We start from the raw sequence: 16191 nt of genomic DNA, 5'->3' as shown, positions 1-16191 counted from the left end.
TGTTATGTTGAGGTTTGTAATCTGTTGCTTATTGACATTTACAGGACGAGTGTGATATTCACTCACATAACACATGACAAATCCACGACCAAAAGCCCACGTGACAGATCAGTTAAATGCATGGCAACTAAAGCTGTAAATACATTCGTACATCTTTCCACATACAGGACATTAGCGTCAATAATGTAATCCTGGCATCATATGCTTGGAATCAAGACGAAGGGCATCATCATGCTTCCAGATGCTCCACGCAGCCAATCACATTCATTATTTGACCTTAGTTCATCTATTTACAGGTACGTCTCACACACAAAACGTACAAAGAAATGCTGAATGCATACAAAATTTCAAGTCGCTATGTTAGAAATTCTATTATAATAGTTTCAACTTGGCACTGACAAGAAATTCAAATTCTTTGTTTGTACATCATCTCACACTTATCAATGTCCTGCAATTCCTCAGCATTGTTGCATATTTTGACTCACGACTCATGTGACGTAGCACAATCATTAGTGAAATATTTCCTTTGTACACTTCAGCTGAGTTCTTCAGTCGATATTGGCAATTTAGCTTAAGGCTGTGTATGCAGTAGAAAGACTTGGGTTTAGTATTGTTCAGATGGAACAATTTGAAGGACTGAAAAACAGACTGAAAAACAGTCTTGCGAATTTTATTGAAAAATAATCAAATGAAATGTCAACAGCGGAGACACATTCTTCCACACACTCGCTACCGTGAACATTAAGATTTCCTGTGAGTCCATAGAAAAAACGTCTCACTCTACTGAATCCATATTGATCTGGGCCCATTTATCTCTATTTTCTATGTGTCAGAGTTTATAGGGAATAAAATATGTGAAATTCACTACCACCCACAACAATCTCTGTTGAGCGGTTTCAGTCAAACAGAATCTATTTTGATATTGATTGCTTCAAAGTATGTGCCAAAATATCAATGTATTAGCATGAAATACAGTATCATGCTCGCATGAAATGTTACACTTCCAAGTGAACATCTTATATTGAAGTAGCAACATAAGCAATCACAATAAAGTCCAACCGACATGGAAAACGTATAGGCATTTATACTTCCAATTAAACTCATTATACTGTAGAAAAGCATTTATCATCAATAATCTGTGGCTTTATTGTCATAACGTGGTCAAGGAACTGTTTCTAAACTAATGTACTTATAGATATCACTTTGTTCTAGTTATTGAGAAGTCACCAATATTTACCAAAAAATTATTGACATACTCATATACATTTACATTTAATCATTTAGCAGACGCTTTTATCCAAAGCGACTTACAGATGAGGAAACATTGGAAGCAATTATAACAACTATTAATTGAAAAATAATAGTATAAATATATAATAGCTATAATAAAAATATTCAATATATAATAATATAATTAACATTCTGAGTTAACATGTTGATTTGATGCATGAGTGTTAAATGCAATGCATTAGTGGGCTCTATGAAGAATTGTATTGTAATTTAGAAGATGCATTTATCCAAAGCGACTTACACTATTAAACAAAGTAATTGTGTTATTAAATTGTGTTGTTAAACAAAGTAAACCTATTGTGAGACAATAATATGTAAACAGTTTTGTCGTTATACTCTCACATATTAAACTTGAATTAAAAAACAAAAGATTTGTAAACAAAAATGAGTAAAAAGGGAATTAAACATTGTAATATAGCGGTCTACTCTTTTCACTGCAGTGTGTATAATATAAAATGACATTAGATTCTTAAATACACAAGATGCAAGGCAACACCCACCTTTACACCAAAATGCTTACCTGAATACAAACAAAAAAACTACAAAACGTCATCATATAACTGTTGTGTTCTTCAAAGCACGTCATCATTATTACATCATCACAGCATTTATAGCGCAAACAGACACGTGCTGCCTCCGCCGGAATGCCGGTCTGTGATTGGTCGGCCGGTGCGTCACGGGGTTCCAATATGTCCGCGCTCATTTGAAACGGCAAAGTGAAGTGTGCTCGATCGCGTTTTCACTCTGTTTGTATGTTGGGCCCAACAAATAACCGAATAAAGAGGGAACGCCATCTGTTAAAAGAAATAACTGCACATCAGGACAGAAAACTTGACTATTTGTTATCACCAGGTGTGTATTTGAGCGCTTGTTGTTAGCGTAGCGCAGCTGCTAATGCTTCTTGACGGGCTGAGGTAAAACTGTAAACTTCATGGAAATAAAAGCGTCACCGAGGCACGATTCTTGTTGAGTTAATGTTGGTTAAAGAATGCAATAGTTGTGTGTTTTGCAGTTAATTAATTGTATTAACCAAAAGACTAACGCAAGATGTGTACAGTAAAGCCTCCCAGTAGCCCAGTGGTTACGCCAAAGTCATGGGTTCGATCCCAGGGATTGCACGTCCCCAGAAACAAATGTGTATTATCATGCAATGCAAGTCGCTTTGGATGAAAGCGTCCGCCAAATGCATAAATGTAGAGGAACACATAGACCTAGACATAGATGCTGCATAAAGCGCCACACAGGATGTGCCAGTTTGTCAAGACTGTAAACATAAACATAAATACGTTCATAATTCCTTATGACAAAGTATGTACAAAATAGTGACACGGAGATGCATAGTAATAATAACAAGCATAATGAGACATAATGAAATCTATGCTTGAGACAGATAGATAATGCATAGATCTTCTGTCACATGTAACATGTATATCGTGTGTCCACAGAAATAATGCTGATATTGGGAACTCATGTCGCACGTCTATGAAGAGAGAGCCAAAATGATAGCCGCAGGCGAGTTGCAGTCGTTTGTCCCATTCGGTCGTGAGCACTGCAGGAATCACCCGAATGCCGTGAACCTCCAGCTGCGGCAGCTGCAGCCGGCCTCTGAGCTCTGGTCCTCTGATGGGGCCGCTGGACTCGTGGGCTCTCTTCAGGAGGTCACTTTGCAGGAACGACAGAAGGTAGCCGTCCATCCTTACACCATAGGGCGAGTACCCAGATGCCACTGAAGTCCTCTTCTGAGCACACTTTGTTGATGTAAAGCTGCATATACTGTAAGCTAGTCGATGGCTATGTAGTCTACTTCAGTTTTGGCTCTGCAAATTAGATCCATATTATGGGGATCACAGAGGGACACTCAACCTATCAGATGCGCTCTTGTAAGTGTGATATTTTTGTGATGGACAGGAGCACTGGCAGCTGAGGAAGGGAACAGCTCATGCCGAGGTCGAATATGAGGAGGAGCTGTACGTGGCCGGAAACATGGTCATATGGAGCCGTGGCAGTAAGAATCAGGCCTCTTATGTTTACAAGGCTTTTACCGTGGACAGCCCCGTTCAGCAGGTGACTCATGCATATTCATCTGTCATAGACATTACATCATCTTCCCTAACATTTTAATTCAAATGTTTTTTTTTTTTTATAGGCTCTCTGGTGTCATTTCACTGTCCCACAGTCTAAAAAGGATGGTAAGCATTTTTGTGTTTTATTTTTGTCTTGTTTCTTGGTTTTTTATCAGTCCACTGTCAGTCTCTCTCTGTGGTCAGTTGCAGGACCTTGTTTGGAAGTCAATGTATCCGACTGTATGCTTTGATTGGTTCATGATGATTAATTCCCAGCAGTATTAATCTGTTGAATTGTTTTCCTTCATGAACTCCAGCAAAGGACGTCGTAGAGCAGACAGTGTGTATCGTCCAGAGCACCTGTGTGAATGTCCACAGCATGAGTGGGAAAGACTTCATATCTCCACTCCCCTTTCAGGTCACAACAATTCACCTCTTCTGTCCGTTTAGTTTTTCAAAAGACATGACTAACTATGACTCAAGGTTTATCTGACGTATCGGCTTTGGTTGGAGGCTCTCTTCCTGGAGAGACTTTGTCACAGCAGAACGATAGTTAGTGCCATCAGGGATTGAAGCAGGCTGACTGTCTTTTTAGCTCAGTGACTGACGCTGTGTCTATTTCATGAGATGTAATGGGTTATTTGGCATGCCGACAGGGATGCGTTTGAGTTAAAGAACTGCCTGTGTTTGGATAACGCAATTTACTGTTTGGCTCAATCTGGTTATTTTTCATAAACATTATCTGCTGGTGTTTTTCCTGATGTCTCGGGGGCTTTTTCCGGAACACAACAAACAGTCTTGCACTATGTTTGTAATAGAAGCCTGAAGTTTTCAAATACTAAAGGCACAAACAAATTAATCTTAAGTAGCATTGTAACAATATTGTTATATTATATTATTATATTTGTCCGACATAGAATGTTGTAATGTTTTGCTGTTATTCAGTTTTGAAGAATTCACATACAGATGTTCTTATTAAACCTTGAACGTTGTCAACAAAATTATTAATGTTTTACTATGTTAGGTAATTTAGATTTAGATAGTTTTGACCTTTAAATGTTATTTTCCAATATCAAATATTCGTTAGCTTTCCTTTTCCATTCACTCACAGTTGTGTCATGTCTGGTTGTAGGTCTCTACTCTCTGGTCAACCAAGTTTGGTCTGCTTTTAGAGCGCAAAAACATCCCATCTGATGGCCACATGAGCCCCAGCAGGTATGTACATGCTCATACGGTATTTGTGAATGTATGGAGAATATGATATCAGTATGCAGTTATTTTTCATGTCATTTTTAGGGAACCTCTTCCGACTATGTTCAGCATGCTGCATCCTTTAGATGAAATCGCTCCTGTTGTTTGTAAGTCTGCCGGTAAGATCTGTTGCTAATTCTTTATCTTATGAAGAAAATATATTTTTGTGGTATAAATCTGACTTGTTCTGACCAGATATGTTGTAGTTTCTGATAAAATGACTAGCCAGCTTTATTTACCTGTGAGAGCTAATTTGTCTAATGATGAACTCCTCAGAATGGCTGGTGTTGTTGATGCTTCTCTCTGATCTCTCAGGTCTGTTTGAGCCACGGCTTCAGTATGTTTCAGATAGGGCTATGAGGGTTGTGTTCACCTGCCTCGAGCCCTCCATCATGATGACATACGACACGCAGCAGTGTACGCACACCGTCTGGGCTCTGCGCAGAGTCTCCCCCGAGGTACAGCCGAAGCAATACATACTTATGTTTCCTCATGCTTTGTTTCATTGAACAGACGACTGTGTCATTTGAAACAACTTATTTTGAGATGAATTGATTAAAATACACCTTTATTTTGGTAAAATTATAAAACCAAATTCAAGGCTATTTACGCTTGATGTTCTTGTGTCTTTTACAGGAACAGACCACAGTGCTGAAGTGTCCCGAGCAGCCCGGGGCGGTTCACACGCCTGTCGCAGCACACAGCCTCCTCGGCTCCCACCTGAGAAACGTGACCCGGCTGGACTTGCCCGCTTCACCCTTGCACTGCCATGCCCTGCACAACCAAAGCCGAATCCCCACCTCCCCCGGCCTGCACTCTCGGGTTCACTCGCCCAGCATTTCTAACATGGCTGCACTCAGGTACGTCCATGTGGGAAACTATTTGGTCCCATTTACTTTTAAATTTCAAGTCAAAAGTTCATTCTGAAATGGGTAGAAGTATTTGGAACGAAATCAACGGCAAGCTCATTGTTGTGAAACGCATCTTAATTTGCGTTTGACGGTCAGTCGGGCTCACTCCCCTGGAATCGCAGCGCCCTCCTTCTCCGGAGCTCAGCGCTTCAACATGTCATTCCACACCCCGTCCCCACGCGGGCACAGCATCTTGGCATCACCCAACAGCACCCTAAACGAAACCGCCCCGATGCCTGAGATGGAGCCCATTCTTCCAGACCTGTGCATTGAGCAGCTGTGGACAGAGACCAGCGCTACCTCTAGGTCTGCTGATGTTCTGTGTTTACAGATGTTTCTGTGTGAGAGCGCACATGGTTTTTGTGACGTCATCATGAATGTTGTCTTTGGACAGGGAGAAGGGCTGTCAGGCATCTAAAGTCTTCATCACCTCTGACCTGTGTGAGAACAGGTACCTGTGCTTCCTAGTCGAGTCCCACCAGCAGCTCAGGTGCACATGCTCTTCTTCCCTTAACTTTATCTTGATTAGCAAATTTTGTGTTGATCTTTGAGTGTCATCGAAGGCGATGCTCAGATGACATAGTAAAAGGTCAAAACAGAGGATTTATTCTCGTTTAAATGCCATTCCTAGGTGCATCAAATTTCTCGAGAGCAACGAAACGTCTCAGTTGATATTTGCATCAGGGACTGTCATCGGTGCAAAAGATGCTGTGCCACTAGAGGTGAGAGCTGGACTGGTCAATGTGTCTCATTAACTTATTACTGTGTACGTTGTTCATATAACTTATGAAAGAGCTCATTCAGCCAATCAATTCAATATTGACCCCGTTTAAAAATGCACATTTCTGTTCTTACTGTGAAGAATATGAATATACTATTTAAAATGTTTTATTAGAACATAACTATATAAAATACAACTATTTACCGATTTGTAAAGGTCTATAAATAATGACAGAATTTATATTTTTGCCTGAGCTTCCCTAAAAAAGGTATACATTTCTTCAAGTTGTTGCTCTGTACTATATTAGCGTTTGAAATGCATCTGGTTCATCATCTGTAAGTGTCGTCCTCTACGTTGTCGTCATCTGGACTTTAACTTCATTTCCTTTTTCTTGAAGGGCATTCATGGCATGCTGGTGCTGGAGGCCAGTGGGAGTCTGGTCCTGTACACAGGAGTCACACGGGTGAGCCCTGATTTCTGATGTTATTGCTGCGCTGCATCATTAATCCACGCTCAGGTGTTGCTGCGAGATCTGTGTTTGTACTGAAGCGTGTCGTGTATTCCGTGCGCATACTCCTTTTTTTATTAAAAAAGCCAAAGGCAGTGCATTAGAATCATTGCTCACAGCGTGGTTTTGACTTGAGTGCAACACATCCTTTATGATTTCCACCAATCACCAGAGATTTGAAAATTGGTTGTAGGTGAGTCACTCACATCATGTCGGGCGTTCTGGAGGAATTGTGGCGATTGTTTACAGATGCAAATGCATTTCTGTCTTTACTATTTATTTATTCACTCATGGATTAAGAATTGTTTTCAGATCTAGGTTTATTTTGCAATAACAACCATCTGGAAGTACATCATCCCTTAACTATTTCATCCTGTCTTTTTTACCTCCAGGTCAGCAAAGTGTTTGTCCCAGGTCTTCTGTCTCCTACCTTCAGTGTTCAGAACCATAAGTCCCCGTTAAACACCCTTCTGGAGAATGTGAGCACTCCTGCAAGGGCTACAGTTCAGCACATAAGCAGACTCGACGAGGTACCTTTCTCTGTATACTTAAGACAATAAGATTAAAGGGAGACCTAACACTATTAGCCTTTTATTTAGGTTTTATGGTTTGATCAATGTTTATAATAAATCGCAAAGTTACGCACATCTCCATTTATTTTCTTTGACAACAAACACATCAAGTTGATCAACGACTGGTTTGATAATCTAATTTCATCAAGCTGAGGTTTTAAATCAAATATACGATTGATTGTAAGCTTAGTAAATTTTTAATCATAGCCAATCGAGTGCTTTAATAGATATGGGATTACAAGAGTAAACCCTTTTAGAGCTGCCATTTAACATGAACTATTGGAGCCTTCATAAAAACATTGATTAAAAAAACACAAACAGCATTTTATTGACTTCACATCCTGAGAGCTGCATTAAGAGCAGCTGATTTACGTTACAAAAAACGGATTGCAAACGCGGTTTGTTCTTTTTCTTTTACCAATTTGAGTAATTTATTACAATAAATAATTGTACAACTAATACATAATCCTTTTCTGGCTTTTCTTTGACAGGATAGTGAATGTTTAAAAGGGAAATAAGAGAGAGTGGTTTGGCATTAGTAGGAAATACTGTGTTCAACACCATAATAATAAGTCTGTACTAAAATTAAAATACAACTTAAACAAAAATATATCCAGATGTGAATATGCACGATGCAGATTACAAGCTTCTCACTCCCCCAACATGCTTCCCATAATGCTCAGAGAAACCAAAAGCACATATTAGGACCATCATTAGTATTCGGATGTGATTTGTTTACAATGTCAGACTAAATATTTAATTCTGTTTGTTCTAAAAAAGGCTGCTGACTGATACGAACCATACTGATCTCTCCTCTGTGTCACTTTCACCGCTCTCAGGTGGGCATGCCATCCCCTGTGTTAGAGGTCCGTAGCTTGATGCAGCACCACGAGTCATCGTGGCTGGAGGACTCTCCATTCCAGCAGGCTGTTCCACTCGTCCAAACGCTACGAGATGCCGTCGGCAACCGAGTCACGCTGGTGAGTACGGCCCATTAGTTATAGTTCGTTAATGAGGAACCAGTGTCGTATGGTTTCATGTAGCTATAAAAAAGGCTGTAGTAGATTCAGAAATAGTAAAGATTACTATGATCTAGAGGTTTGTGGTTTATTCCGGAGGATTAACAATAAACAACTGCTGATAAACCTGTATGATGGCCAATATTATCATCCAGTTTATTATGTGGCTTTCTAGTATATTTGACCCTTTTTGGTCAGTGAAGTGGATTATTACCCCGATGACAGTCACCAAAACTGAAAGGTCATCTGGGTACTGCGTGTCTTGTCGACCAGTGCTGTTCAATACTTACAAATAAATTAAGTATAAATGTGCCTGATTCATTAGTAACATTTTATTAACAAAGATTCAACTAAATTTCATGTAAGTCTTGTTTGAACTCCATGTCTTGGCTTAAAGCCGCTAGAAAATGTTTTTTCCTCTATGAAAGTTTGCATTTGTAACAGATGAATTAAGATTGAAATATTTCAATGTACAAACCTGCCTCATGTTCAGGGAAGTTTCTTTGTTCAATTAAAATGTAATGCCATTATTTGAAACTAGGCTTAACATTTTTTGCATTATTTATATAAGTATAAGAAAATATAAGCAGATAAAAGTTTTCTGTTTTAGTCCAAAAAGGTAAATAGGCAGAAAACAGAAGCTGATATATCAAACGGTTTTGATTTTATTTGAGGATTTCGATGACTTCATTCTTACCATTTTCTGTATTTCAAATCAACACTAATATTGCGAATGTACTAAGTATGTCAAAATGTTTAATAATGCAATATGAGAGATTCGCAAAGTCGCTGTGGCCAAACATGGTGAGGAAGACAGCGTCCATGTTTGTTGTGTCCACCACAGCTGTAGGGGGGAGCTGGTAATTGCTTGTGTCATACGGCAGCCGCTCTGTAATTGAGTGCTGTTCCAGCCACGGGACACGACCATCATGGCAGTGTGGTGCTTTGGACATGAGCACCAGGAGCCTGTCATTGTTTTGACACAACTCAATAAGGTCTGGTCCCCTGCAGTCGAGCCCTCTATCCACAGGGCCGGTGTTGTCATTCCTCACTGAACCATGTGTTCCTGTCAACAAAAATCCCCTCGCAGGCCTGTCAAAGCCATCTCGCCTCAACAAACTTATGTAGAATGATACGGTTCTTAGGAACGGTTTTAAAAATAGTAAACAACGTCTATGAAGGTTTACATTTATCCAGATCATTGGTTTTTACATCTGCGCATTTAGCAGACGGCATATGTTTGATCATGTGCGTGTACCCTACAAATGAAACCCATGGCCTTTGTGTTGAAACAGTTATCAATACTGCAATGTTGTTGGTTTGAATCTTTATTTGTTGTTTTCTGTGTTGGTGTTGCTCATTTAGTATCTGCCCCTCGTTTTTCTGTTGTTCAGGAATTAAGCACCGGCTCCATGTTAAGAATCACCATTCCTGAGGTGGCCACTTCAGAGCTTGGTAAGAAAACACATAAAAAACATCATTCGTGTTCAGTTGGAGAAAGGTAGTCATATACATCTGGGATGGCATGTGGATGAGTAAATTACTATGTGAGAATTTTTAATTTGTTAAAAAATATTTTAAATATAACACCCCGGCATCATGGTGGCAACTTTTGTATGGGCAAATAACAATTAAGTTTTTTCTTTCTAGATAGTAAGAAATATGTGATGATCCAGATTTCTTTACAATTCTTCTGAATTAAGGGCAGTCTCCTGTTAATAAATGCTGTAGTTTAAAAAAAGTGGTCTTTCTGCCGTTAATAAAGTGGCATTTCAGCTCTTCAGCTCTGTCCTGACCTTTCACTGTTTGTTTGCTAATGAAGCCGCAGGCGTCATCGAGAGCGTGATGGAGTGTTTTTTCTTTGGGACAATATGAGCAGGAAATGTCTTCACATATTCCTGATTCACGCCGTAGAAGTTGATGTGCAAGATGTGCTTGTGATAATTGTATTATCTTGATTTTCTGTAAAGGTTTTATATTTTTCACAATGTTAGATAAATGCATGTGCCGCCACAGAAAGAACTAAGATAAAATTATGTTAATATTATTTCTGGATTGACCATTTATAGGTAGGCTGTGTGTTTGGGTCAAATGATCATTTTGTTTCATTCGCTGAACTAACAATATTTCTTCCAAATTTCAAATAATAATATTGTTTCTATTTGCATTTATAAACTGGAGAAAAAGGTGAAAATAACAAAAATATTCTTTGTACTTTTTCAGACCTCGAATACTGCAAAGCTTGGGTTTAATTTTGACTCCACTTTTATTTAACACGCAGCTAATCTTATTGCACACGATTCATACAGTGTTAATAAATGACTGGGCTTTACTGAGTCGAATCGAAATTTTGCCCACCTCTGAACTGTTTCAAGATAAAGTCCTACATTTTCCCTTTCATGTTATCTTACTGTAAAAAGCCAATTGAACAAAAAATGAAACCCCATGTGTCTCTCCACCCTCATGTATTCCCCTCAACATCTCTTCATCAGCCCGTGTCACACACTTTGGCAAACAGTCATCTGTGTGTCGTGGTCCTTTCTCCATTCTCCTCCATGTGGCCGCCCCCTCGCACAGATTCGAGTTCCAGCTCCGGCTGTGTCTTTTGAAGTGGCGGCCCCCTCCGTGCCCACCGTTCTATAGGATCACCTCCGCGTGGAGCATCCGTCTCCATTATCATCACCCCCTCGCTTCATCAACACGCTAACACTTTGATGTACACATGGGGGTGGGCGATATAGCCTGAAAATTATGTTCAAAGGGGTTTTCATTTTTACTCGTGGAAATATAAAACTATGGTATTCGTTTATGTAGAGGCAGCGGTAGATATAACTACATTTTATTCACAGTGTTTAAGACAAGAATAAGTATTGCTGTCTCTAGAAGATTAAACACAAAACATAATTATTGTTCTTCTCTCGTCTCTACAGTCAGACGGTGCTTGCGGGCCATCAGGTTTATTCTTCCCAAGGACACCGCCATGAAAGTGCTGGTCAAGTGGTACAACAGTTACAACGCCCCTGGAGGTCCCAGCATGCACCTCGAATGGAACCTGTTTGTAACGTGTTTAATGACAATGATGGGTTACAACACGGAGCGCCTGACATGGACTCACAACGTAAGGGTTTCTTTATTCTTTCATTTTGAACCCCGAAAATACACTCGCACACACACAAAACGCACATAAAATGACTAACAGGGACATTTCACTGAAATTGGTGCAGTGAAGTGTCCTATTGTTCAGTACTTGTATGTCTACAACTATTATCATTAACACTGTTGTTATTTCCGCAGCTTCATTTTGAAGTGCCTCTTTCACCAGTAATTGCCCCTAAGAAGGCCCGTCCTGCAGAAACAGGTTCTGATGAGGTGAGTGTCCTTACACATGTCAGAGACCCTTTACATGACCTAGACTCCGGTTTATCATACAGTTTGTGAGAAAAAATAAATAAATTGATTAAAAAAAAAGGTTAGGTAAAAAATCGAAAGTAGATTTGAAGGTGTCATAGTGACATGCATGACCATATACAGTATTCGTAAATGATATACATGATGATGTAGAAAAGCAGTCGCAGTACGCAATGAAAAAACATTTGAAAGGTTGGAAATCAATTGTATTGTTCATTTTTGCCATAACAAGTCTACAGTATATACAGCAGCAATTTTTATACAAGGGCACTGCTGCAGGGGGAACCACATAAAGGGTCTTTCTAAATGATGTTTTATTGCTCCTGTAGCCAATTGTCTTCCTGCCACATTATGAGTCACAATCGTCATATTTTCTTTGAGTTCCTGCTTCAAAGAATCTAACTTTTGGAGTGAGTAGGGCATAGCGATGTTCTCTTCTGATTGGATGTAATGCTTAAAAAAATCCCCGGTTTGCTGAATTTTGCTAAATAATGTTTGGAAGACGTGACTTAATATGTTTGTTTTGACATCAATAGGATTGGGGATACCTCCGTTGCTCTGACTACCATTGGCAGGTTTCCATGCGACCTGCGGTGGCCGTTCAGGGCTTGGAGGTGGTTTCGCCCCCTGCTGGTGTGGAGAAGCACGAGTCCGCTCTGGGCCTGGACTCCTCTGCGCTGCTCTTTCCACACATCCCGGTTCTCTTCTATGTGCTGCATCTGCTTTATGAAGATCTGAAACTGGATGAGCTGCAGCGGAGCGGGGCGAGAGGTCTGGTCGGCCTTCTGCAGCAGCTGGCCAAGTATTCGTCCCTTTTATTTAGTAGTATAGTATAGAGAGAGAACATTATGTGGGAGTAGAACGGCGACAGAAATGGAAAAAAATAAGCACACGGTGAAGTAATTCACCAAAGCATGTGCTTTAAATACGTCCACTACTTTTACTGCCAAAATAAAGAGCCACTTCACAGTTGTTACTGTTTGTCTTTGCAGGTGGACCAGGTCTGTTTTGTGTAGATGGCTGTAATGTGTACTTCATTGGTTCATGAAATGTCAAGTGTTTTCTGTCATGTTGACAACGAGGGTTTAATCAGGCACTGTTTGGAACGGTGTGACTATAAAACATGAAAACGTTGTGTTGTAATAATACAACGCTCTACCAATTGAGCTACAAAAACACAAAATAAATGTTTTGCTTTGTCTAAAATGGCTTAAAGTGCTGCGGGCAACCCAAGTTCAAATACCGTCTCCTGGTCCTTTCCCGTCTCCTGTACTCCCTCAATCACCCCATCATTTCCTGTCTCTCGACACTATAATGCATTATGATTCCCAGAAAATCATATGTTTTCCACACTTAAATGATGGTGTGACATTAAAAAGTCCTGTATTAAAATAAATAAAATTTAATGAAAAAAAAGCTGCATAACAGTTACTCTATACCTTACCTAGTTAGCATTGATAATAAGACTTAGCGAACGTCTGTCCACAGATTTTCTTGTTAATCAGATGTAAAGTCGGTGTGTATGCGACTATGCCTCATGAGTTTGGTATTAGTGTATATTGTATTAGTCTATATTGACCGTCTGATGACTCTGTTAGCCGCTAATAATTTTTTTCTCTGGTTTCATTAGGGACCTACAGCTGGACGAATACATTGATCTGTACTGGCGCGATTACCCCTCATTCATCAAAACCTTCAAGGAGGCCTGCGTGATTGATCAAGGTACGAGCCCGATCGATGCTCATTAGCAGCCAAAGGCATTTTTATCCATTTACCACACATTGCTGACTTGATAAGGACCAGATATGAGCGTTGTGGCTATTTTTGGCGTTTGATTTGTCATTTTAAGTGATTTGGTTGGGTTGTGGGGAGTCAACTGACATTTGTGCATTATTTGGAGATGATTTGAAGCATCGGTCACTATTTAACATGATGTCATGTCATCTGTGCGTGCCTAGACCAGATGGAGTTGATGACTTGGCCGGTTTTCTTAAATGGAGAAGCTCCGTGTGTGTTCGGCTGGCTCAGTCGGTGCCTGAGAGGGCAGAATGTGCCCCCTTTTCCCTACCTGCCCGACATCTGCGAGCGGACCAAACTACTGGTGCTGGTAAGAACCAAAAGGGCACCTGTGAAAAATGTGATCTTCGTTCATGGCTCACTCCTAACCTTGTACCCTCCAAAAACATTTTTATCGAAAAGATTGCCACGGTGTCCAACAGGGGGAGCTAACAGTGAGCAGAGAAATGGGTTGCATGCCCTCAGCTGGCACACATGTTCCGTGGAAATGTCAAGCAGTTAGATGGCAAAACGCTGCAAGCTAATAGTAATGACATTTTACGATCGCCGAGTTCTCCCCGGGCGGACTCGACTTCCTGTGTGTGTGTGCGAGAAAGATGCCCCACCTCAATTATTCCATGGAAGTGTTGGACTGAATCACTCGACAGGGTGTTGGGAGGGGTCATGTGTGTGTTGGCTTTTTACTTCTTTCCATCAGGCTGGACGAAGTGACGCACAACCCCAGCAAGCCTCTGACAAGCCGTTACACAATTATGGACCGCGTTTACTCCGTTGCTCTCGTCCCTTAAATTAGAGTCCAGAACATTAGGGCATCCATTTAACCCTCAACACCAACTCTCTCTCTCTCTCTCTCTCCCCCCCCTTTCGATTTTCAGGTTAAGTGTTCTTTATTGGCATGACAGAAACTGAACATTTGTGTAGTCAAACCTGCGTGTACGTAGTCTTCAGACTTCAGCGTGCATCATCGCACTCTTGGTGCTTGCGCATCCTGTGTCCAAGCATATAATCGCGTACACCAATGAACAAGTGACATGTTTAGTCATAGGAATAAACTGTTTTTTACATTTAGGCTACACTAAAGTGACCTTTCCCAAATGACAGTTTGGGAACCACATACTGTGAGAGCTGGAGTAGAATAGCCAATGGACAGACCGCCCACTTTATGTGATAAATATTCCCAACGAGTTATTACAGAAACAATTTATTAAAGTTTTCATTTTGTCATCTCTGTCCCCACCCCAAATAGAAACAATATTATTATTCGAAATTTGGAAGAATTATTGTTCGTTGTACACAGAATTAAACAAAACCTTTATCAAAACACATATCTACATAGTAGTGAAATGGTCTCTTTATTTTTTATATAGTGAAAAATTTAAAAAGAGAAATAGTACAATACAGCTTTCCTGTTGCTCAGTAGTAAGAGCATGGCGTAAAGGTCGTGGGTTTGATCCTAGGGGATTGCACATACTTAGAAGAAAACAAATGAATTGGATAATTCAATGTAGGTCGCTTTGGAAAAAGGCGTCTGCCAAATGCATAAATGTAAATGTAAAATATATGCAAACATTGATTTACAAAGAACTAACAAAGATGTACAAGAAACTAAGCAACTACGTACATGCCCATTGTATGCTATGTTTTCACATTTTTCTCTCTTTACTTGGATCCTGAGAAATCTCATCAATCATCATTATCAATATTATAATCATTATTCCCATTACATTTCCATGTTCTTTTTTTCTTCATTTTAAACCAAAAAGTAACAAATTGCCGCTTTAAAAACCACTCAAACACCTTAGCAACCGAGATGGAGATGTGGTTTTACTAAAGAAATCGTCTTTTGCGCTTAATGTGTTGCGGTTACAATGCATGCAATCGTGTGTGTGGTTAAAGACTCGTTCCCCCAAACCAAAGCCACACAGGTGCTGCCCCGCTGCTAATATATTATTTCATTTTTTTTACTTCCTCTGTCTGTTTCTCAGAGCTACGCCATGTATGTGGTCGGTGATGAGGATGCAATCTCAACCAATGTGTCCAAGTACCTCTCCAAGCTGTCAGCAGGTGGGCTCGGTGAGAAATGCTGTGTGTGTGTGTGTGTGTGAGAGACTTGACTTTTATAAAAGTATGCTACGGAAAAAAAGAAAGAAGATCAATTTAATAACTTTTATTAAGAGTAAATGCATACATTATGATTGTGTTTTAAATGTAGAATCTCTCCATTGGTGGTCAATGAAATGATTTTGATTAATTTCATTGCAAACCTGATACATGACACACATCATGACACTTCAGTTCTCAGATGCTTTGAATCCTGAAAATATGTTTTGGTTTTGGTCTGTTGTTTTTGCAGGGCAGAAGAAAAACTTCAGCGAGTCTTTTCTGAGCAGGTAACAGAACTTTATAACTATTGTCATGTGCCTTATTTTTGTTCATCGTGTGACCTGTGTTTGTTTAGTTTATGGCCTCTCCAGATAATTTTTTTTTAATCCGTTGTGATGTCACTGTGTCAGATTTTGCAAATCTTGACATGTCTTTCACAAGAAACAATGGCAGACTATGTGTGTCCTCCGGACGAGAACGGGTTTTAGTTTGCTGGAGCGCGTCAGCAAGCATTTTTCGCCAGCATTTCTCTTTTTTAAACCTATCAG

The 16191-nt window shown here is 39.9% G+C and overlaps 1 protein-coding gene across 5 annotated transcripts in view; it reads left to right on the top strand.

Moving 5' to 3' along the window:
- The first annotated feature begins 1928 nt into the window (after positions 1-1928).
- Positions 1929-16191, top strand: part of anapc1 (anaphase promoting complex subunit 1) — a 32847-nt gene continuing 18584 nt past the window's right edge. For 2 of the 5 annotated variants that reach the window (XM_079473223.1, XM_079473222.1), the window contains exons 1-23: positions 1929-2142; positions 2736-2972; positions 3199-3354; positions 3437-3479; positions 3671-3771; positions 4486-4568; positions 4650-4723; positions 4920-5062; positions 5241-5464; positions 5612-5821; positions 5910-6005; positions 6147-6237; positions 6634-6699; positions 7137-7274; positions 8156-8296; positions 9730-9790; positions 11266-11453; positions 11630-11704; positions 12280-12545; positions 13374-13465; positions 13702-13850; positions 15526-15604; positions 15894-15930. In XM_079473223.1, coding sequence (XP_079329349.1) covers positions 2760-2972; positions 3199-3354; positions 3437-3479; positions 3671-3771; positions 4486-4568; positions 4650-4723; positions 4920-5062; positions 5241-5464; positions 5612-5821; positions 5910-6005; positions 6147-6237; positions 6634-6699; positions 7137-7274; positions 8156-8296; positions 9730-9790; positions 11266-11453; positions 11630-11704; positions 12280-12545; positions 13374-13465; positions 13702-13850; positions 15526-15604; positions 15894-15930 — 2726 coding nt within the window. In that variant the 5' untranslated portion in view covers positions 1929-2142; positions 2736-2759. Of the gene's footprint in view, positions 2143-2735; positions 2973-3198; positions 3355-3436; positions 3480-3670; positions 3772-4485; positions 4569-4649; positions 4724-4919; positions 5063-5240; positions 5465-5611; positions 5822-5909; positions 6006-6146; positions 6238-6633; positions 6700-7136; positions 7275-8155; positions 8297-9729; positions 9791-11265; positions 11454-11629; positions 11705-12279; positions 12546-13373; positions 13466-13701; positions 13851-15525; positions 15614-15893; positions 15931-16191 lie in introns of all 5 variants that reach the window. The other 3 variants (XM_079473221.1, XM_079473220.1, XM_079473224.1) reach the window with 2 other exon arrangements.

The sequence above is a fragment of the Barbatula barbatula genome (assembly GCF_947034865.1).
Source record: "Barbatula barbatula genome assembly, chromosome: 14".
NCBI classification, from domain to species: Eukaryota; Metazoa; Chordata; class Actinopteri; order Cypriniformes; family Nemacheilidae; genus Barbatula; species Barbatula barbatula.
Note: the sequence above shows the minus strand (reverse complement) of the source record. Positions and strands in the feature narration are given on the sequence as shown.